This window comes from Pieris brassicae, chromosome 8 (assembly GCF_905147105.1).
Source record: "Pieris brassicae chromosome 8, ilPieBrab1.1, whole genome shotgun sequence".
Lineage (NCBI taxonomy): Eukaryota > Metazoa > Arthropoda > Insecta > Lepidoptera > Pieridae > Pieris > Pieris brassicae.
The window spans coordinates 12,624,319-12,646,553 of NC_059672.1; the positions used below are offsets into that span (position 1 = coordinate 12,624,319).

At 33.3% G+C, this 22,235-nt stretch overlaps 3 protein-coding genes across 8 annotated transcripts; 2 read left to right on the forward strand and 1 right to left on the reverse strand.

Annotated features, from left to right (window-relative positions):
• Positions 1 to 29: 29 nt before the first annotated feature.
• Positions 30 to 2,889, forward strand: LOC123713025 (mevalonate kinase). Its single transcript, XM_045666497.1, has 6 exons — positions 30 to 146; positions 522 to 990; positions 1,104 to 1,333; positions 2,063 to 2,125; positions 2,208 to 2,335; positions 2,482 to 2,889. The coding sequence occupies exons 1-6, from the start codon at positions 30 to 32 to the stop codon at positions 2,606 to 2,608; spliced, it is 1,134 nt and encodes a 377-aa protein (XP_045522453.1). The 3' UTR covers positions 2,609 to 2,889.
• Positions 2,890 to 3,384: 495 nt separating this feature from the next.
• Positions 3,385 to 19,260, reverse strand: LOC123713127 (two pore channel protein 1-like). 4 transcript variants are annotated; one of them, XM_045666641.1, is made up of 17 exons: positions 19,120 to 19,260; positions 14,920 to 15,056; positions 14,379 to 14,543; positions 14,047 to 14,172; positions 13,317 to 13,497; positions 11,735 to 11,867; positions 11,559 to 11,658; positions 10,909 to 11,089; positions 10,211 to 10,423; positions 9,831 to 9,950; positions 9,319 to 9,487; positions 8,487 to 8,657; positions 8,001 to 8,196; positions 6,956 to 7,061; positions 6,572 to 6,678; positions 6,294 to 6,402; positions 3,385 to 5,749 (listed from the first exon to the last, which is right to left on the reverse strand). In XM_045666641.1, exons 1-17 carry the CDS (start codon positions 19,220 to 19,222, stop codon positions 5,640 to 5,642), a joined length of 2,427 nt encoding a protein of 808 aa, XP_045522597.1. In that variant the 5' UTR covers positions 19,223 to 19,260; the 3' UTR covers positions 3,385 to 5,639. The 4 variants fall into 4 exon arrangements, with proteins under 4 accessions (XP_045522597.1, XP_045522599.1, XP_045522596.1 ...); XM_045666643.1 differs by having other exon boundaries at positions 19,076 to 19,191; XM_045666640.1 differs by lacking the exon at positions 19,120 to 19,260 and adding an exon at positions 18,257 to 18,493.
• A 290-nt stretch (positions 19,261 to 19,550) lies between these two features.
• On the forward strand, positions 19,551 to 21,773 carry LOC123713603 (60S ribosomal protein L6). 3 transcript variants are annotated; one of them, XM_045667353.1, is made up of 6 exons: positions 19,551 to 19,569; positions 19,943 to 20,096; positions 20,242 to 20,393; positions 20,674 to 20,845; positions 21,191 to 21,376; positions 21,586 to 21,773. In XM_045667353.1, exons 2-6 carry the CDS (start codon positions 19,950 to 19,952, stop codon positions 21,745 to 21,747), a joined length of 819 nt encoding a protein of 272 aa, XP_045523309.1. In that variant the 5' UTR covers positions 19,551 to 19,569; positions 19,943 to 19,949; the 3' UTR covers positions 21,748 to 21,773. The 3 variants fall into 3 exon arrangements, with proteins under 3 accessions (XP_045523309.1, XP_045523308.1, XP_045523310.1); XM_045667352.1 differs by lacking the exon at positions 19,551 to 19,569 and adding an exon at positions 19,592 to 19,710; XM_045667354.1 differs by lacking the exon at positions 19,551 to 19,569 and adding an exon at positions 19,598 to 19,615.
• Positions 21,774 to 22,235: the final 462 nt, after the last annotated feature.

The following is a 22,235-nucleotide window of genomic DNA, read 5'->3' on the forward strand; positions in this document are numbered from 1 at the left end:
ACATCTGAGTGAAATAAAAGTAGGTTACTATGAATTTTTCGGTATCAGCCCCCGGAAAAGTGATTCTTCATGGAGAACATTCCGTTGTGTTTGGGAAGACTGCGATTGCAGTTAGTTTAGGATTGAGGACAACTGCTTATTTTAAGGTAAATGCAGATAAAATATCGTAGTAAACATTTAATGCGGCCTATGGTTGGTTTTGTAAATTGTATGGTTTTGTAAAAGTAACTTTCTTAATGATTATTGTGAAAGTGATCGTTTAGATTATGTAATATATTATTTCTCACAAAAAGTTAATCTCTTATAACATATAATCATAAATTATAACGTATAATCCTGTCACTGTTTTATATTTTTTTTCTATGATTAATAAAGTAATATTCGATAAGGTTAAAGTTCTGATTTATTTAAATGAACAGGTCAAATTGGATATGAATATGAAAAAGAGTTCTGGTATCGAAATAAATACTTAATGTTTTATATATTTGGAAGACTTATTGTAATATTTTATTATGTTTTAGGAAACTAACAATACATTCATAAACATTCATCTGCCATCGGTACAAATAAAGGAATCAGTGCCCTTACATCATATAAATACGGAAATATTAAGTTACAAAACCTATACGGAACACCCCGAATCAATACCTCACGAAGAGCATGTAATAAAAACAGAAATATTCGTAAAAAACACCTTTCCGAACTTCGATAACTTCAGCGGTAAACAAAAGAATGCATTAATTGCCATCTTCTATGTTTTCTTTGGTGTTTTTGGCGGGAAAGAAATACGTGGGTTTGAGATTAGCTTTGTGTCAGATTTGACAGTTGGTGCTGGAACGGGAAGTTCAGCTTCTTTCGCAGTTTGTTTAGCGGCGGCATTGTTACGATTTGCTAAGGGATCTAATGAAAGTATTATAAATTTTGAGGAGAAGCAGCTTATTTCTCAATGGGCCTATAACTGTGAAAGAATCATGCACGGGACGCCTTCAGGTACGGTTATTATTTATTCAGTTTATTAATGGAAAAGTTATATTTTCTTAAATACATTATATTCTAATCAAGGCGACTTGGGTTGTGCCTTAAATTGAAAAAAATATTTCTAGGCATAGACAACACAACAGCAACTTTCGGCTCTCTAGTGGTATTTCGTAGGGGTCAGAAACCGAATCTTCTTGACTTAAAACTAAATCTTCGTATTCTCTTGGTTGACACGCAAGTTAGTCGACAAACCCAAGTTTTAGCACAAAGAGTGCGAGGTTTGATGGAGAGAAACCCAGAGGCTGTGGACTGTGTGATGACCGCTATTGATCATATAGCAAAGAGCGCATTGAAGGTATGAATATCAAGCTATATTATTGCTAATTATTATTAATAAAAAGTTACTTAAAATTGAATTGAAATAATATTTTGTCAACCTGTCCTACGCTAATACAGAAAATATTCTGGTTTGTGTTATGTAGAAATCACAAACGTAAAATAGTTTAGTTTATTAACATTGACCTCTCATAGACGAGGGTTGACTTGTGATCACTTGCACTTAAGACAAAAAAGTGAGGCTTTAAAATCGGGATATTATATATATAGTTATAGAAAATTTATAGTTGAAAGAAAGAAAAACTTTATTATACACAATATACAGGATATTTAAGTAAAGTTCACTAGGATTCCCTGGGTTATGGGCAGCCAGTCTCTTCCTTTTAACATGTAAACTGTATTTACGTTTGTGATTTCTACATAACACAAATTGATATTTAAACAATTTTTGCACAATAAGAATATTTTCTGTATCAGTATAGAACAGGTTGACAAAATATTCTTTGAGATTTTTAGAAAGTGTATGTAATGTGAGTTTTGAAATCTTACTGATCATTTGTTTTTAAGGAACTGGTTAAAGATGAAAGTGCCTCGGCGCTCGGCTGCCAAACGACAATTTTTAAATAATATTCTTTGATTATACTTACAGTTTAAAGTTCCCCAGAAATATATACGTTACCAAATAATCCACAGAGGTGGCATACTATTTGAATTGTAATAGTAGCTCAACTTGTGCCCTTCTTTACAGATTCTTCAAAATCTATCATCCAACTACGAGGGAGATGTTGATACCCAATATCAAAACTTGGCGGTAAATACCTTTTTATGTTCAAGATTAATGGCATTTGATCAGAGAAAATATGTATATGAGACCCGTAACTGTTATTTTTCAGGAGCTGTGGAACATGAATCATTGTTTGCTTGCGTCCATTGGCGTGTCACATCCTGCTTTAGAGAGTGTCAGAACAAGTGCAGATAAATTCGGCCTCGCGTGTAAACTTACCGGCGCGGGAGGGGGAGGGTATGTAATTTATATTATACTTTCGATACCTTAACACATAGCAATAATGTCGCCATTTGAATGTTTATAACATTAACATTCCGACTATATAGTACAGTAATCTGCTTTATACAGCGTAAATTTAATGGCAACATCACTTGTTTCAGATATGCAATAGTATTAGTCCCACATACGTCAAATCAAAAAGTTATTCACGATCTAACACAAGAATTAGGGGATAAGGGATTTAAAGTTATAGCTACTGCCCTTGGAGGGCCTGGGGTCCAGTACTAATGTGTGACTGTCATCTGTAATCTCCCGGTTGTGACAGCGACAGTTGCAAGTTATAGAATTGTTGTTGTCAAAAAGCCCGCCAAAAACAGTATAAATATTATTGACCATAGAGATTAGGACGTGCGATGCTTAACTATAAAGTATATGTATTGATAAAAGATTTCTTTTTGGCTGACCTTTTTATATTGATGAATTTAATCATGTATAAACAATGGTGGTAGGGGTTTTAGTACATAAATTATGCATTTAAAATAAATAAATAATATTTAAGTTTGGCTTTTTATTTATCTATATATATATTTAGAAGATATTTCACTGTTTTTAAAAGAATATGTAGTGGCAAAAATATATTTTGTATCGAAAGAAGATATTTTAATGATTATCCCATTTATACGATTATAATCGCAATTTTGGGAGACGTTACTCACTTAGATTAAAAGGAATTTCGAAATAAATTATACGGATAATAAATTCATTTTATTTATTCTTATTTAACATTAAATATATTGTAAATTAATTCTTAGAGAAAATTAATACTGAAATGATTGCGGGAAGATCACAACACAAAATTACGTTTTGGTTAATTTTAATATTTTCCAATTAAACATAAACGTAAACATTAGAATTATAAATAACATTATGTTAATAAAACTATTGAGAAAGTTAAAACTTATCGATTTAAAATCATTATGCAAAACTTATTTCTAGAATAGGTAAACAATTTTTGTTTTAATAATTTAATAAAGTCAGAATACTTCTCAATATTAATTCGTAGAATTACTAAGCCCATACTAAAAACAAATCTCAAACGACAATCTTGTATTTAGCAGTCTAAAACAATAATTAATAAAAATCGTATTATTATTAAATATGGCGGATAACTAAAATTATTAACTAAATCTGAATATTAATCATCCATTGTTCTTGTTATTAATTTAATGATTACCACTGTTACAATAGCAGTAAAAAAAACTTACTTATCTAATAGGTACATAATATTGTACTGTATATTCGAAATGGATAATGCTGATAAAGTTTATACCGGTAACATTGGTACATGGGGATATTAATAACAAATAAATAAAATAACGATCTACAGTTAACGTTTAAACATAAAATTATGATTCGAAACAATATCACCGAGTATCGAAAATAAAACAATTACACAAAAATCTTTTTGGCTTATAAACCTAAGAAAGGTTGTTAGACATACTAAGATTTTATCTTATCATAAATAATTCAAAAGGGCTGAGCCTGGTTTGTGTGGAGGATCAGGGATAGAACTGAATTTTTTTCTAAAATAATCTGTTAAAAAGATAATCTTTAACTGGCCCATACTTTTGAAGCAATGTCCCACAATATGAGGAACGTATTAACCACAGGACAACATATCGCAAAACATGGCGGACACAAACTTGTATGATTACGTAAAAGATTTATTCGTCTAAATATTGACAGAAATCATCATGCTATTTCATTTTCACTACAACCTCACAGTCACGGTAGAATAAAATTGGTTTCCTAAGAGCAATGTATAGCGTAATAATTTGGCGCCAAATTTCGTCTTTACTAACGGATGGAGACGCATAACCTACGAGATGCGGTTATCATAAAGCTTTCCTAGCTACCTATACCTGTGACTTCCTTACATCTAATGAAGGCAAATTTCATATACTACAGTTCTAATTTATAGTCTAGTATTTCAAAAGACATTCTATATGAAAAAAATAATGTGATTTATATAACCATTATGTTATCGAATATAAATTAGATAAAAAGTTGTTTTCAGAATACTCAACAATTTTTACCTCCGATTGACGCGTGAAAAGTTTCTGTTACCCGCATTTTAGCTGCCACATTAAGTGCAAATTAAATCAAGAAATATAATTTATCACAGACTAATACCAATTATTTGAAATTATAATCACAATATGCTTGGTCTGTAAAAAGTGTAAACATTTATCGTTTCGACAAATAAAGTACTTTAGTTATTGTTGTACCATTATCATTCTCTAAATTAAAATTAGGTTAATTGTCGAATCAAAAAATTCACGAGCATTGTACAGTTTAACAATGAAATTTCTCTAACATCGAATTGGCGTTATACCTAATTATGCAATATTATTCAAAGCCTAAGAGCCTGGAGCGGATGCAAGTGTGAAGCCGCTTTTGTTTTAATGAGTGATAACTGCATTGTACAGTAACTGTGTTTAATGATAACAAAAACAGAATCGCTACAACGTTTTAGGTCTGGGCCTGGGCATGCGTTTCAGCATTAGATTTTTTTCAATAGGCAATTAGGTTGATCACCTACTGTATGATGCAGTCAAACATGCCGGTTTTGCGATGTTTTTCTTCACCATACCAGCGATTGTTACATGCATACATGGACAAAAAGTCCATTGGTACGGCCTCGGGGATGAGAATTGCACGCTCAAGCCACTAGGCCAACACGGCTTACTGTGTTTTAGATGCCAGGAATAAAAGCAACACTCCCATTTTTAAAATAAATAAATACAATTGTAATTATATACATAAAATGATTTATGTATATTTATTTTACACAATTTTTGTGAGTGTTGCATTTAAAAGTGAAATACGTTCTCATTTATTAACAATACGTTTTGTTGTATTTGGTTGTGGCTTTACTGGTGTAACATCTATGTATTGTTTTTTTAATCTGATAAAACGCTAAATTTATCTAACATCGCTTATATATATATATGATTTTGGCTATATTCTGCTAGTTTCTATTTTGCAGAGCAACATATTTTAAATTCATTACGTGCATAATACCAATATATTAACAGCAGTTTCTAAGCTTTTCTTTCTTTACCTTCTCCAACTCGGCCAGTTCTAATACCTCTGGTACACGTTAAAGGCGCCAAAGTCGTACTGGCTCGGAAACAAGAAAAAATGATCCATGAAATTTCTCTAAATTTCAAATTACCAAATCCTAAGCCCCTTCAATATTCTTCAAGGCGTTCCACAATTCGGCCAGATGTTGGAGGAGCGCCAACAATATTAGGTTCTACAACTGATAACCACTTCGTATGTGATGGTTGTCTCCATCAGGCTGCTGGATCAATGGCGGAGAAAGGGGATCTTCGCTTGACGTTACTGTTGTTGATGGCTGCAGTTCTATAAATATGTGGTAACCATCAGTCGAACCAAAGGCGAATTCAAAGGGATATGGTTGTCATGATCCACTGGGCATGCACAATGTCTCGCTTCATCACTAATTTGTACGTAATACTGATCTCTAAGTGCGATTATATAGATGATTTAAAAATCTATAGAAATGTACGCTTGTTAGAATTTTACACAAAACCGCCCTTGGAACCGTTTTCCTCTTAGGTTATTTTTACTCTGGAATAAGCGTAAGCTTTCTAACAACTGGGAGATAGCAAACATAGGTTTGACATAGAAATTTTATACTTTTCGACATTTTTTTTGTTTTTACATTAAGATAATTAAATGTTGTAATAGTAAATAGAGTTAACGACTTTTATTATTAAGATTTAGCGATTAACACTGAAAAAATCCGTATATTCCAAGTGTATTCCAAATAATTTTCAAAGTTTACACACATTAAATCATCATTATTTTATATCAAACTCTAATACACAGGACAAACTGAAAGTCTTCTTTAGAAGTAGGTTAAAAACTACTACACAATATTTACCATCATTTTCAACCTCCTCTGCGAGCCACTTCTGTATTTCGGTTTGGTACATTCTCCTCTGTAAAACTTCTTTCGTACGAGGTCGTGTTCCTATAAACGTGACGTCAATCTGAAATCAGGAATGTTTAGAATGTTAATTTTCTATCATATCGAAAAGAATATTGGACCAATTACAAAAACATATCTACCGAAAATATTAACTTTCATATTAATCTATTTACTGGATACATATCGGTTACAAGACTATTAATTCTTCTAAGGCTTTAAAAAATACCTACTCCAGGTGGTAAATACGTCCTCAGCTGTTCAGCAAGGTCTCCCGTTGCGCCGAGTCGTTGAGCTTCCTCCCAACTTGTATGGACTTCCTCGTGAAGGAGTTTCTCCTCTGAAAGAAAAATATTTTAATTCTTGACTCTGTTTAAATTTCCGTGTTTGTATAGTACGATTCGAAATATACTATTTTTAAGGTTATTTGACATACTAAAATAATAAGTAATTTTTTTAATAAAATAGTTGTATAGAGAGACAACATCGTAACCATGTTAACACGGTATTAACGGTCATAACATTTGACACGTACGAAAGTTACACTTAGATCTAAGACTCGCTTTTGAACGTCATCCTCAGTTTAATTCCCGTTTTACTACGTTCTCTTTACTCACCATCCCTCTTCGTAGTACTACGTTTGTATTGTATCCTAAACCGGAATGCTTCCAAAACGCTGGCAACAACTATTGTTAACACTACCATCGTAAATAGGTAGAATACCTGAAAATTATTTATTTCTTTACACTTCGATACATTTATTGAAATACAAATCACATAATAGATACAAATTATAAGGGCGGCCTTATCAAGCAATCTCTTCCAGGCAATCCCAGTAAGGAAAAGACAAAAAATGTGTGATTACATTGCATATGCACAAAAGTGCAGAACCAAATCTTATTAAAAAAGTTAATAAAATAAACTAAAAATGTAAACTTATGGATTCATGAATTGCTATGCAATATACTAAAGAATAATGAAATACAATAATTACAAAAGTCGTGATTTAGCAGGTATGAAATGTTTATGTAGAAAAGTTTTAAATTATCGTATTGATTATAATTTTGTGAAATTTCCTTGAACTCCTTGCAGCAGACAGATTTGATATTAACAAGCCTATTAAAATTATGTAAGATTTATTTATTCAACTAAATATGCGGCAAGATTTACACTTATGTTAATGATTAGAAAAATAGCCACAAGAAGGGCGTCATTTACTACTATTTCTACCACAATATGAATTAAAAGGGTTAAGTATGAAATTCGTTAAGTACTGGGTACCCATTTCAAAAGGTTACTTTTAGCCGAGGACACGAATAGTAGCGGCGTTCGATGTCGCCTCCTAACGTAACCAGATTAAAACCATCTAGAAATTTTATATTTAAAATATATGTGTGCTTGATTAAAGAAAAATATTTTTATTATTTATGACAAATCGTCTAAACAGATTAAAGAGGTTTAGTAATTATAATGCATTTGATCTGGAGGTTTTAACTTTAAGAAAATTTATAATTTATCAAATCTGGCCATCAATATTCAATTTAACCATCGTAAGATTGTCTTACAATGATTAAAGTCAAATATTTAAGAAAATGACAAAATTCAAATACTTCACTGGCATAGACAAACGCCTTCACTTTTTTAAACTATAGATTCACTTACCATAAAGTATAACCGACTGAGCTGGCCTGCGACGCTCGCGAACGCATTCATCAAAATGAACCAGTTATTGACAACTGTCAACTCGAACAATGTCACACCACTCGTGAGAATGTTCTCGAAGTTGTTTAAGTAATAGTAACCCAGTGGTGTTGAACTGTTCTCAGAGTATTTGTAAAAGTCTTCCACAGTCGTGTTTCTGGAATATTATAGGGTAAAAATCAGAAAGTATCGCATAAATGAATGATTATACTACATTATTTCTATATACAGAGCCAGTAAGCTTACCACGCAACTTTAGTTGCAACTCCGAGTTTAATGTCGAGTTCGTCTCAATAGAAATGGCGACTTTATTAGCATGTCCTGTCTAATATTTTGTCTGGCAACCCTATTCTATTTTTATTAAATATAGCAACATCAGTAACCCTACTATGTCAGTTCCTAAATATGTAATAAACATAAAAATTACGAATCTTTTAATACACTTACATGCAACAATTCCTCAAATTGTATCCAGCAAATAATTCCATTCCGATAATAGCAAAGAAATAGTACATCACTAGCATCACACAACCTGCTGATGACATAAGCGGCGATAGCAACACCAGTGTCCCGAACACGTCCCTATATCTCTTCTTTAATTTGTAAAGGCGCATTAATCTGAAAGACATATAATTAACTTTTATAATGTTTAATAAAATAAATATAATTAAAATTTAGTATTTCAGGTGGAAAAACTTGTGTTTTAGTCTAAAGAGAAACCTTCTCTTATATTTCTTTCACGCTTGACTTTCACTATAAGAAGTACTCATAGTTATACTCATAACGTGTATTATTTAGACATAACATTTATTACTAAAACGGTACGTTTTAAGTATGTAATGTGACCAAATGTCAATTGCTTTATTACCGGTTCGACGCGGAATTCTGATTACAACAGACGCTGACAGGTTTACCTAATTGACAGTTTACATGATTTTGACAATACTGAATTGAGTATTTTTAACCACTGTGTATAGTATGAATGTAAAAATTAAATATAAGCACATAATTCGATTCGATTTTAATTAATTAAGTTTTGAACGCATTCCATAACTTTTATCAAGTTTTCTTTGTTCTCTTTTTTTATATAACATCTTATACACCAAAGATTTCAGACCTCATACTTCACAATTCTCTGAAGGAAACAAGTGACAATTTTTTATATCTAAAAAGACAAAAGAGATCAAATAGTTCCCAGCTAGGAACAATAAAGCATTGAAAAATTCTACTGTCGTTTCTTATAACTTCCACAAATATTTCAATATATATATAATCTTACCTAAGTGGTCTAAACATAACGACAATGAAGAGCTTCGGGGCAATCGTAAGTAGAACAGCTCCCATCAACGCAAGCAGTGTCACACTCAAGTCGAACACATTCCAACCGCTCTCTAAATACGCGCTAAGACCACACGCCATTATCCGAAGTGCTGCTTCTATTAAAAACACTGAAACGAAGCTCATAAATTTATGCTGGACTGCAGTTCTGTTCAGTTCAGTTCACCCTTAGGTGGGTTTTGGTCACATTTCTAAGTATGTTTGTATTGGTACCCAAGAATTCTTATCTGGTAAAAATATATAAAAACTTGAAGGTTTTTAATATTAAGGGTAAATTTAAATTTATAAAACTACCGCGATCTTCTTGAGTTACGTCAGCTGGCTTGAGGTGAAATATGTGGAACCGGTCTTAGAAGATCATGTATAATGATTTATTAAATAACGTCGATACATTTATGTTAATTTCAACGCAAATATTATCATTAAAAAAAGTTATATAATACGTGGACTCACAGGTAAGAAATAGCCAGGTGTCCCAGGAGGCACAAAGGAGCCGGGCGCTGTCCTGCAGATCGCCAGCTGCCTCCAACACTCGAAGGACCATGGCCAGACCATTTCCAATTATTAGAGCATCTGTCAACCAAGGATTTCGTACAAAAAACACATTTTAAAATATATATGAATAATAAGCGATAATAATTATTACAGAAATCTTAATAATTTCAATATAGAATGTATTGTCTCAACAACCCTGTGCTTATTTCTATTATATACATGCAAACAAAAACAACATAACAAAAAACAAGATAACATAATGAAAACAAGGGACATTGTGACACCAAAACAGCGATTCACTTCAAACTTTTCGATATTAACAAATCTGATTAACTCACATATAACATACTCGAAGTACGGCCTATGCACGATGACAGCGGCCGCTCTTCCTAGCGGCTCCAAGGGCGAGTCGGCGTACCAAGGAGCCCGCGATGTTTGCGGCGCCCAACGGAGCGCGAATACTTCGTATACGTTTGCAAATTCAGTCCGGGAGAGGCCGCCCGTTGTCGATTGATTCAGTTGTTTGAACATTAAATATACGTCTAAACCACCTGTGGAGTTTTAATTACAAATCGTGTTTAAAAAAACATAACATTTGCTTTCTAACGGAAATGTTTGGATTTTGTTTGTTTTGTTTTTTTTTAAATCCTTTAAAAAAATATTTAATTAATTTGAGATAAGAATAAATTTAGTTTAGGGAGCGTTCAAGTATTACATAACGAATTTGGGGGGGGGTCTTATTGTAAAACGTTAGGATGCGGGGCGGGGATTGAATTACGCGTTATTGTTAGTATTCTTTTCCACATTCCAGTACTTTATACCACATAATGGTATGGGGGTTGGTCCCGAAATGTTTTATGTTTTACTATTGGATATAGAAAACGTTAGGGCGCGTTTCGGGAGGGGGGGGGGGGTCAAAAATCTCAAAAAATTGCGTGACGTAATACTTGAACGCTCCCTTATCCGTTGAAAAGACTAAGCGAATTTATGGGGAGAACTTTTCAGTTCAGAGATATATAGATGCTAGAATACGTACTATAATGGGGCGCATAATGCCTTATCAGCCCAGCGAAATGCCTTAACTTTACAGCGTGTGGGGCTCGTCGCGACACCAGAAGGCGAAAGGCACGGCGCGCAGCCCCACGTCGGTGGAGCAACAACGCACGACACTTCTCACGCTCTATGCGAGTGAACGTCTCGTATACGACGGCTAACATCTGAAATATTTTTAATAAAATTGAATTTTTCGTGCATGAATGTATTAAAACAACAAAACGAATTAGTGAGGGTTTGTCTAAAGGCTCGAATATCCTATTCGACCCTACGAGCAGTGTTGGCCTAGTAGCTTCAGCGTGCGATGCTCATCCATCCAGCAGGCTACCAATGGAGGATTATTATATGTGCACATTTAACATTTGCTCGACCGGTGAAGGGAAACATCGAAAGGAAAAACCGGCTTGCCTTAGACCCAATTCGACGGCGTGTGTCAGGCACAAGACGCTGATTATCTACATGCATATTACAGACAAATGATCATGAAACAGATAATTATAAATAAATCTGAGGCCCAAACCAGAGAGAAAAATAAAACATTTCAGACACGATCTTTACACCTGTAGAAAACTTTAACACGTTACCTATATTTACGTAACATAATGAGATTTCTATATCGATTATAATACTCACCAAATTCATCAGAACGTATAGAACTGTGATGATGTACAATATGAAGAAGACAGCATACCACTTAGATTTGGCATAAGAGGGCATCATTACATCTGGAAAACTGTAAATTAAATATTTAGAAAGCTGTACGAAATAACTGTTATCTACTGAAACAACCGGAGTATATATATACTTACTTGGCGGTTGTCAAAAGAACGAACATACTGACGAACGAATCGCTTAATGTCCGAAAATGTCCATTGTCAATGTGCTCAGAGAATAGATAGTATCCTAGTAGGGAGTACGTGGCTACGAAGAACATAAGAAGACCTATAAACGTAAATGACATTAGATATAATAGAAAAATATCGCTGTTCGACTGCTGCGTTACATTACTGAACCGGCACAATACTGAAGGTATTTTAAACCGAATCATTACCTGTGATAAAAAATGGATTCTTTAGGATAATCGGAAGCGCTCAGCGCAATGGTTGGATCCTGGCCAGCCAGCCAAATCCTGCCCCAAGCGAAAATTAACCCCAAAAAAGTTACTTGTAAGCGTTTGGTGGACTAGGGCCGGTATTGTTTATTGCAGTTTTCTCAAATCTGGCCAGACTATTACGGCTGATGTCTATTGTCATGATGGAAAAGCTAGCGGCTAAACAACCTAGGCTGGTCAATCGCTCCACGCCACTGCTACTTCACGACAACGCTAGACCACACACAACACAACAGACGGCTACCAAATTAGAAGAGCTTCAATTGGAATGTCTAAGACATCCTCCGTACTCCCCGGACCTTGCTCCAACAGATTACCATTTTTTTCGAAATTTGGACAACTTCTTACAAGGGAAAAAAATTAACTCTGATGGGGCAGTGCAAATCGCCTTCACAGATTTTATTGATTCCCGTCTGACTGTTATTTTTAGTAAAGGGATCAATGAACTACCTATGAGATGGCAAAAGTGCATAGAAAATAATGGTTCATACTTTGATTAACTAAATATATTATATTTAAAAATATTCGACTATTTGCTCCTCCCATTCAAAACGACTATTTCATATGTAAGGACCTAATAATTTCTGTTCTAAAGAGAACGTCGTTACAATGTTGGGTAACTGAAACGTGTTTCTTACGAAATACGAAAGAGTAAAAAAATTAAAGAGAGTAAATAATTAAAAACCTATAACTAACTACTTATAACATCTCTCATAATAACTGTATTCGAGTCAATTATGTTTAGAGTTCGTATCAATTCAAACACTTTAATCGATGTTTTAAGCTAGTTACCTGACTATAAATTGACAGATGTGTCAAATGTCATCTATTGAATTGGCATCTACTTTAGTTAATATTTGAGGCTAGCTAAAGTCCATAATTCGCTTCAAATATTAATCACAAATATTTTTTATTGCGTGAGCAGTGTTGGCCTAGTGGCTTCAGCGTGCGACTCTCATCCCTGAGGTCGTAGGTTCTATCCCCGGCTGTGCACCAATGTATTTTCTTTCTATGTGCGCATTTAACATTAGCTCGAACGGTGAACGAAAACATCGTGAGGAAACTGACTAGCCTCTTAGGCAAAAAGTCGACGGCGTGCGTCAGGCACAAAAGGCTGTTCACCTACTTGCCTATTCGATTAACACATGATAATGAAACAGATACAGAAATTTGAGGCCCGGACCTAAAAAGGTTGTAGTAGATGGTAGATTTTTTATTTTTTTATTTTGTATGTATCTGTAAGATTTTTTGTAGGACATCGAAAAACATCAATCACCTACCTAACATATCAAGTATAGGCGGCAAAGATTGCAATATCTGTCTTATGAATCGCCTTACTCCACCACAATGTCTCGTGTCCACCAAGAAGATAGGACGCAATGCTCTCGTCACTCTGAAGTGAGAGGACTGTCGGCAAAGAACTACAACTGCCTCCAATAGCATTATCAGCAATGTTACACCCTGAAAATTAAGATTTATTATCACCAAACTATGAAGAGAGCTGTCTTAATCAGTTCACCTATGTCTGTAATAGAGAGACTGTGTCCAAGCAAGAATTTAAGGCGGAGAAAGAGAAGAAAAACGCAGTTAGCGAGGCGCCGCTCACGTGTGCGACGCGTGTAATAAATAATGTTTCTCTGGAGGTGGACCTATTTGTTTGTACTCTAGCCGAGTTCATAAGACTGGCTGGTTTTCTAATTAGTTATATGATGTAGGTAGAAGAGAATTGTGTCACTTGTTTTTCATGTAGTTGTTGGTAATTGTGCAGTTCTTTAGAATTAGTCATAACTGTAATAAAGAATATTTATTTAATGTTATTGTATGACGAAAACGATAGTAGGATTATTACCAGGCCAGTCATTGCCTTCCATATTAACGTAAATTGTTTGTATCGTGCAATATTGTCTTTGGTTCACGCGAGTACTACACAATTTAATGTAAGAAGAAAAATACATTCTAATTTAAATGGCTTAATAAATAATATTCGTATAGTTTTAAGTAAAACTGTACCTTAATCATAGTACGTTTATGCTTAAAAATGGTTCCCCAGCCGATCCATTTGAGTTTGAGATGCAACTCGATACCGATCACTGAAAGGGCTAGCAGCTCTATCGTACCGTGGGCCCATACTGGTAACTGTAATGTAAAAAATTGTACTACAGATTTAAATAAAACATATATTAAAATATTTCATATACACATTGAATTAACAAAGTTTTACTTATACTACAGTTTAAAAAACAAACAGTATAAAAGAAATACACGATACACATTTGAAAATAGAATGTCTGGATCGCTTAAAAAATTGTCTTCCAAGGGTTGGGAGACTTTAGAGAGTTTACCTCGAAAGCAGGTACAGCTGGATCTTCCGTAAATGCGAGCAAGATCAAAACAAGTGATGCTAGGAGATCTAAGCCGTGGTACCAAGGATTATGTACGCGTAGATACGCAGGTAACTCCTCCGGACTTGACGGGTGCGAATCGAACTTCTCATTGTTTAGACCTTCCTGAAAACATCAGAACAAAGGTCAATGTAAGTCCACCTCTCTTGTTTCTGACAGGTTAGTTATTTCATATATCGGGCCTATATGAATATCCTTGTAGTTAGTAAAAGAAGACGACCATAAAGTTTGCTGATGCCTTATATCATAGTCGAGCTTTTACAGTTTGTGGCCATCTTTTTTCTGTTACATTAAGTCTCTGGACTAAATGATGAACGTCATGCAATATTACAGTTCAATCGGATTTCATCAAACACTAATGGGCTTAGTAACATCGCGTTTTGAGTGGTTCGTGGTACGAAATAGCGAGTTATTGTATTGTCGAGTTACGTTATGATTCACTAACCAGAAAAGTGTGAACCCTAGAGGATTTATAACTAACCTCTAAGTATATAGCAGCCTCATGATAGTTCATCTCCCAATGCTCATCCTCTGACATTTGCAAACCGGTATGCAATGAGGAACGGCTTCCCATGTCCAATGTATTTGTGTCACCGCCGCCATCACCTGCTCTGGAATCTGTTAAGTTCAGGATTTTAATGTCAATACTAATAAATAATGTAAAGCTTATTAATTTAATCTAATCAGAGAGAAAACCACAGATTTAATTACGTTTATAAAGTAATAATAATTTTATTAGTGTTATTGTGTATATTCCTTTTCATCAAAAACATGCATACGACATAAAAATGTTTATATTTAGATAAAAACATACCAAAATTATTTGTAAACGAAGAATACACTTGTGCGGTTACTCGATTTTTCACTATATAAAAAAAATTCGCATCAAATTTCATTTTTAATAACTCACTTTAATAAGCACTTGACTCTGCACTGCGCTATTGTAACTAAATTAGCACATTCTAAAATCAGTGATAACGTAAGTACAGTTAACAAAAGCGTGTTTAAAATATAAACAATATATTTAGATTAACAGTGTATACCCACATATTACTTTACCTACCTACTTCCAACCTTATATTTATTAAAACAATATATTTAAAAATATATTAATACGACATGGACTATTTTTAAAGCAATGTATACCGACAACATGGAAAATTCTGTATAAAATTTCTGCAACTTAATTCAATTTTAAAATAGCAAAGTAGGTTATCGACACTTCGCTATACCCCAGACAAGCAGAACAGACAGATTAGTTTTTAATAGGATTTCATGTAGCGGTCAACGCACAGGGAAGAAAATAGAAATATAATCAGTTCGGAGGGCCAAACATTTTTAAATTAACCAGCTTAGTGCAAAAAATCAAATTGCTTAATAACAGTTGGCTCTTATTTTTAAGTGCATGTTCTCTTCTCTACGGTTAGTATCTATTCAGGTATAAGGCACCTATCTACCGGTAAATATCTTATCTATAAAATGTTACATGCTAAAATGCTTAAACATTTTCAGATATGAAAAAATCACGTATAACAATGTCAAATATCTTCCTACTTCCTGCCCGTAAGTAATAGGATATGTAATGTTAGAAGTAACATCATAACTTATAAGCCTTTTATTTACTTATTGGTTAGGGTTGACGATTATAAAAGCGGATAAAGGAAGTTTTCCCTTTAAACTTACCGCAGTTATATGTAACGGTATCAGTAATGTAACAAAAGTTTCTTGAACAAATAAAAGCTTCTGCGAAACGGCTTCAAAAACTGAGTAAAATGTCAAGCGGTTGATTATAATGATAAAAATCGTTTATTTGCCAAGATAGTGGTGGTGGAGTGGTACAGTGGTAAGATCGATCAACTACAAATATCTTCACAATCAGCCATATATAAATAGGCATGCAAATGTCATATCAATTTTTACAATGTATTATAATAAGAACATAACATAATGTCAAAGTTAAGTTATTTACAATAGCTGTCAAATCTATGGTCCAAATATTCGTCTACGCTATAAAGCCACTTTTCTTTAAAAATGTAATCACCTTCCTATTGAAAGAATTACATGGCAGTGATCTATAACTTCTAGGAAGGTGATTAAATAGTTTTATAGCCATGGCGTAACAATTTTTTGTATACGTGGTGGAGCATGCAGGGACCTACAACCGTCTTGGATCCCTTGTATATGTCGCAGTAAAGTAGTTCAATCAGAGAGTAAATTGAATCTCTAGACAGTTAATTAAATGTCCATATTCAATAACGTCGCTAGCATTTTGATTTCAATAAAGAAGCGTCGAAAACGTTTCACTATCTGTCTGACCGAAAGCCAGCGTGTTGATTAACAATGTAAAACAAGACACCGCCATGATTATTTCATTTGTTATTGTTATTTCGGTGTTATCGTGAAGAATTGAGAGCTTGGAAAATGTTTTGCTTTATTGTAAATGGTTAGGTCAAGTTAGGTTATGTTAGGTTATGTTAGTCTTGTTGCCTAAGTACGTTTAGGAAACTCGTTAAACGATTTGTTCACTCACTTGTCTGACGGAACTTTAGCGACTTGATTGAATATTGATTTTTAAGTAACTGTCTAGCGATTCAATTAACTCTCTGATTTAACAACTTTACTGCGGAATATATAAAGGCAAGTTTCTTTGAATGTTATGAACAATTTTGGATGTTTTTTTAGTCATAACTGCTTCAAGAATATATAAACTTGGTACTGTTAAAATACTGAGTTCGTAAAAAATGGTCTACATCTAACAAGTGGACCAACGCCCATAATAGCCCTAATACATTTTTTTGTGTAATGAAAACTTTATTTACATCCGAATTTCTCCATAAATATAAAAAGTCGATCAAATATTTGCGATTGGTGTCAAATTTAATCCGTTAGACATGAGAATATGTTATAACTGTATCTAGGCTACACTTCGGCACACATAAAAAGTACAATATTATAAATTCTCATCATAGAAAAGAGGGTCACGTGCAATTGTCATATTACAGAAAATAGTAATTAATGTAATCGTGCCGCCGGATTTCGCACGGCCGTGCTTTTGTTCGTGATAAGAACATTATGTTAATAATCTTTCAATTTTGAGACCTGAGGCTTTTTAGAACTGGAGGGATTCATGGCTATATCTCATTCTATTTTTTAAGCTTCCTGAGCATTTGAAACGGTAGCTATAATCTTTATAGAAGGACTTTACTGACCTTTTTGCTTAGAAATATCATATGGTTATCACCTTTGGGTATTCAGACCTACCTGTTGAATTATTTCGTTTTTTTTTTAAATAAAATTGAGACGGGTATGTAATTGCCATGAATTTGTATCTACACATCATGTGAGAATATAAATAATTGTATCATTATCAGATCATCAATAACATCCTTGTTAGGATAATTAGATTAATAAGCATGGCAATTACAGAAGGCATTGACCTTGCAGTTTTCGAAATGCGGGTCATATTGTTCAATTTATACGAAGTAACAATACGATTACAGTGTTACACAATTCGAAAGTACGATTTAAAATTTTGCATAAGTTCTTAGGTATTAACCTACAATTGTTTTATACACATTAAATACGTTTTTTATTAATGTGAATGCCCTAAGCTTACCCTCATTGACCAAAAACATTTCGGTTACGTCATCAACACACGCGTCATTCAATAGAAAACCATGAACATATTTATAACTGTACATTTAACTGTTATCAAATAAGGATAGTAACTAATAATCTTTGCACTATGATAATGCAATTAAAATTGCCCTTAGATAACTTAATTAATAGTCATAAATCAAGAAACTGTTTGCACTTACATGATTTTAACTTATACCAATGATCCCTTAGAACATTATATACTATTGTAGGCAATTTCGACATTTTATGTTTACTTCCACTACATAACTGAATAATGTCACAAATCATAGATTTATCATTTGTTGATAAGAGATATGTGCTTCATTCAGACTATTTATCTTCCCTTTCAAGTTATTTGATTAATAATATCAGAGAATTTAAATTAGTTTTATATTTAGGTAAATACTAAGTTAAATAATGAGTACTCAACTCATTGATTGTTAGCATAATATTAGTCAGCTGATAAACTACTGGTCAAATTTTAATGAAATTTAATAAACAGAACACATTTCACTCTCTAAATAGTAAAATTGTGATAAGCATATAAATTATTAAGCAAAGCATTTTATTTCTTATTCAAATTCTGAGTTTAAAACACTAAAAATATATTTCTGTCACTTAGGAAGTGAGACTGTACAAGTGAAAATTGCAATCACTGGTTGATCATAAACTCATCTGTCCACAGGATGAATTTATCGAATCATTCAAAACTTCGATTAGTTTTATAATTATTAAATGTGGGTTTAGCATCATGCAGAAGCACTAACATGCAGAATTTTACTGATTGCGTCAAGCCGTCTTACATGATTTAGGTCGATAGCCTAACTGGTGTTTTTATGATGTTATGTTAGTATTCACCGTATGCTTGTGACTCATTAAATCATGTCTCTAAAGACACAATCTATCCTAATGGTATTTACTAGGCCAGCTAAATCTATTGTTGAAGAATTAAATAAATTAATATGAATAAAAATGTATTGTTAACAACAAAAGCGTACATAAAATGCGGCTACTGTGCATTGAAATATAGCTTCTCGTTTACTTGTGACGTTTGAGCCGTAATTGTTGATGCTGGAGTTTGCGAAATCATCACTAAACCTTTTATATCCGTCGGATGGCGAAGACGGGCTCCGCAAAGAAGCCATTTCGAAAACTGAATAAAAATAAAAATGCGAATTACATTTCCGAGATTTGTCATTGAGATTGTAATTTATATTTGACAAGAAGCTATGACATTAACATAAACGTTCTGAAATTTACATTGATATTTAAAAAAACAAACTTTATTGATTTTAATAATATTGTGTTTTATTTAACATTTTAGTATGTAAATATATTTTATGAAGATATATAATTTAAAAATATACAAGAAGTTTTTATGTCAAGTAAATCAATTAAGCTTACTGTCAGACATCAGACGCTGTCAAATTCAACAGCGAATTTGACCACTAAATTCTAATGTCAACTTCTTTTTCTCGATCCCGGTTTTGATGTGAGTCGATGTTGTTTTTGTATAAAATAAATCCACACAAATAAGTGTAATATTTAAAGATTTCTTTTAATTAGTAATAAAATTAGTTATTGTATTCTTCAGATAAGTGGTTTTGTTAAATATTTCTGTGATAACTACCCGGTAAAATATAATAATTTAAGTTTAATTTGATAAGTTGAAGATACAGTATGTCGGTGATTGTGAAGTGTTATTTTGTTTCGAAATATATTTTGTGACCAAAACTAGCATATTAGAGAGTGCAAGATAACTTAGTGAAGAATACAAACTTAAGGGTTATTTAAAAAAAACTTGTAAATCATAAAAAGTTATTTTGTGACACGTTTGTTTTGAGGTTGTATTTTGTTGTTTGTAGATTCTAAATGGCTCCGAAACAGCCTAAGGAGGCGGCTAAGACCCCTGTAGCTCCTGCAAGCGGAGTAAAGAAAGCCAAAGTTGGCAAACCGAGGAATTATGACTTAGGAAATGGAATCGTCAGATTCTCGAAATCTAAAATGTTCCACAAAACTGTAAGTACTTTTCTACTATGTGGTAAATCATTCTTTCAATGCTAGTGCGTAATTTTCTAAAATAAAAGCACATAATTTTCAAAAGAAACATGTAAAATTATCTAGGAAGTGAAATATTTTAAACTTATAACAATTTGATTTTCAGGCCAAATATAAGTTCATTGGCAAGAAAAACCCCAAGGCACCCAAGGCTAAGAAGCCTACAGTGGTAGTAAAGCCCATTGGTGGTGAGAAGAATGGAGGCACCCGTAATGTCTTGCTGCGCCGGCGAAAATCCTTCTACCCTACACAAGACAAGTATGTATTTCAAAATATATATATATAAAACACCTCTCAGTTTTGGTCTTTACTCTGAATCTTGACTTGACCATGACTAAATAAACATGTAAAAAATAATGTCACAAAAGTTTTAATATAATACAATTAAATTATATGTGTAATAACTGTTTTTGTCTATAATATTGATGCAAAAAGTGGGTTTTATAACTAGAACTTTTATCTTATTAGATCTAACCTAATTGCAGAACTTTTAAAGTAATATAAAAAAATAATTTTATAACCATCATTGTTCCCTTAGAATCAAAACACACCGCCACCACAAGTGCTTTAGCAAGCATGTCAGAAACATCCGCCCCAACCTTACTGTTGGAACTGTTTGCATCTTGCTGGCAGGTAGACACGCAGGCAAACGAGTGGTGCTTGTTGGAGTGTTACCAAGTGGTCTCCTACTTGTTACTGGACCATTTGCAGTATGTATACATAATTATTTGGAATTGGATTGGATTAATATAAATATTTACTCTTGGACCAAATCAAAAACTGAAATATTACAAAATAGTATAAAAATGTGAAGAATGGTTAATTATTTTTATTTACAATACTGAAGACACTATTTAATCTTAGTTAAATTGTTAAGAATTAAATTCTTAGGACAAGCTAATCAGTTGAAGAAATATAAATTTCCAGTTTAATTTTACACAAATTAAATTGTACTGTATTAATTTTACACAAAATTTCTTACTGAGTATTGATTTTTTCACAGCATGGTTTTAATAGAGTTGTGAAATAATATAAACTAATTTCTGTCTTTCTAGTTCAACTCATGTCCACTCCGTCGTGTTCCCCAACGGTATGTAATTGGTACCAGCACCAATGTTGAGTTGGGTGACTTCAAACTTCCCGCTCACCTTGATGATGCCTACTTCAAGAAGAACAAGAAGAGCACCAAGCGCAGTGTCAAGCGGAAGGAGGGTGAAGATATTTTTGCCACCAAAAAAGAGGTATGCCACAGTTGTCAAATCACTATTTAATTTTGTAAAAGTTTTAGAGGCTAAATAGAACAATTATTAAATATAGAAACAGTTATGTTATTGTTAGTATTTATTACAACATAAAAATAAACATATTGTATTCAGAGACAACCAAACTGTATTCAGAGACAACCTAATTGTATTCAGAGACATCCTAATTGCTGATTTCCCCATTTCAGAAATATGTCCCATCAGAACAACGTAAGACCGACCAGAAAACGGTAGATGATGCGGTGATTAAAGCGATCGGCAAACGCGCAGACAAAAAGGTGCTACGGGGTTACCTTAAGGCCGCCTTTGGTCTGCGCTCCAGCCAATTTGCGCACCGGCTCAGATTCTAAATGTTAGGAATAAAAGACTATCACTATATTGCCTTTTAATTTATGCTTTTCGTGAGTCCATCCTTCTCACTTACTTTCCTATTACGTAAAGTACAAATCTTGTCTACTTACTATTATATATAGCTTTAAAGAATACACATGATATGTTTACGCACAACAGACCAACTACGCGTCTTAAGTGCGGAAATTGAGTCCACCATACCTACCTACACATGATATGAAAAAATAAATTCATTTTATTCTATTTAAGTTTACACATTATTAGAAAGTTTTGTTTTTCATGATCTGCTTGAGTTGCACAAGTTGCAAGTAAAATCATAAACTGTGGTGCATTCCCACTTCTCTCTCATTATATCTCGTATCTCACCCTCTTGAATCGAACTTTGAATATGAAGATATTAGACAGGATATAATTTGTATTGTGTAATATTAAACAACTTTCTCCACGTCAGTTTATGGATCAGTACGACAAGGGTATCAAGATGAAG

What these genes read in the sequence shown, in the direction of transcription:
- LOC123713025 (XM_045666497.1), top strand. Translation starts at nt 30, where the DNA reads ATGAATTTTTCGGTATCAGCCCCCGGAAAAGTGATTCTTCATGGAGAA. An exon ending in GGACAACTGCTTATTTTAAG is followed by an intron (nt 147 to 521) that starts GTAAATGCAGAT and finishes ATTATGTTTTAG; the next exon opens with GAAACTAACAATACATTCAT. An exon ending in TAGCAAAGAGCGCATTGAAG is followed by an intron (nt 1,334 to 2,062) that starts GTATGAATATCA and finishes CCTTCTTTACAG; the next exon opens with ATTCTTCAAAATCTATCATC.
- LOC123713127 (XM_045666640.1), bottom strand. Translation starts at nt 18,365, where the DNA reads ATGATTTGTGACATTATTCAGTTATGTAGTGGAAGTAAACATAAAATG. An exon ending in ATAAACGTACTATGATTAAG is followed by an intron (nt 13,498 to 14,046) that starts GTACAGTTTTAC and finishes CTTAATTTTCAG; the next exon opens with GGTGTAACATTGCTGATAAT. An exon ending in GTTATGTTTAGACCACTTAG is followed by an intron (nt 8,658 to 9,318) that starts GTAAGATTATAT and finishes TATGTCTTTCAG; the next exon opens with ATTAATGCGCCTTTACAAAT.
- LOC123713603 (XM_045667353.1), top strand. Translation starts at nt 19,950, where the DNA reads ATGGCTCCGAAACAGCCTAAGGAGGCGGCTAAGACCCCTGTAGCTCCT. An exon ending in TTCTACCCTACACAAGACAA is followed by an intron (nt 20,394 to 20,673) that starts GTATGTATTTCA and finishes TTGTTCCCTTAG; the next exon opens with AATCAAAACACACCGCCACC. An exon ending in TTTTTGCCACCAAAAAAGAG is followed by an intron (nt 21,377 to 21,585) that starts GTATGCCACAGT and finishes TCCCCATTTCAG; the next exon opens with AAATATGTCCCATCAGAACA.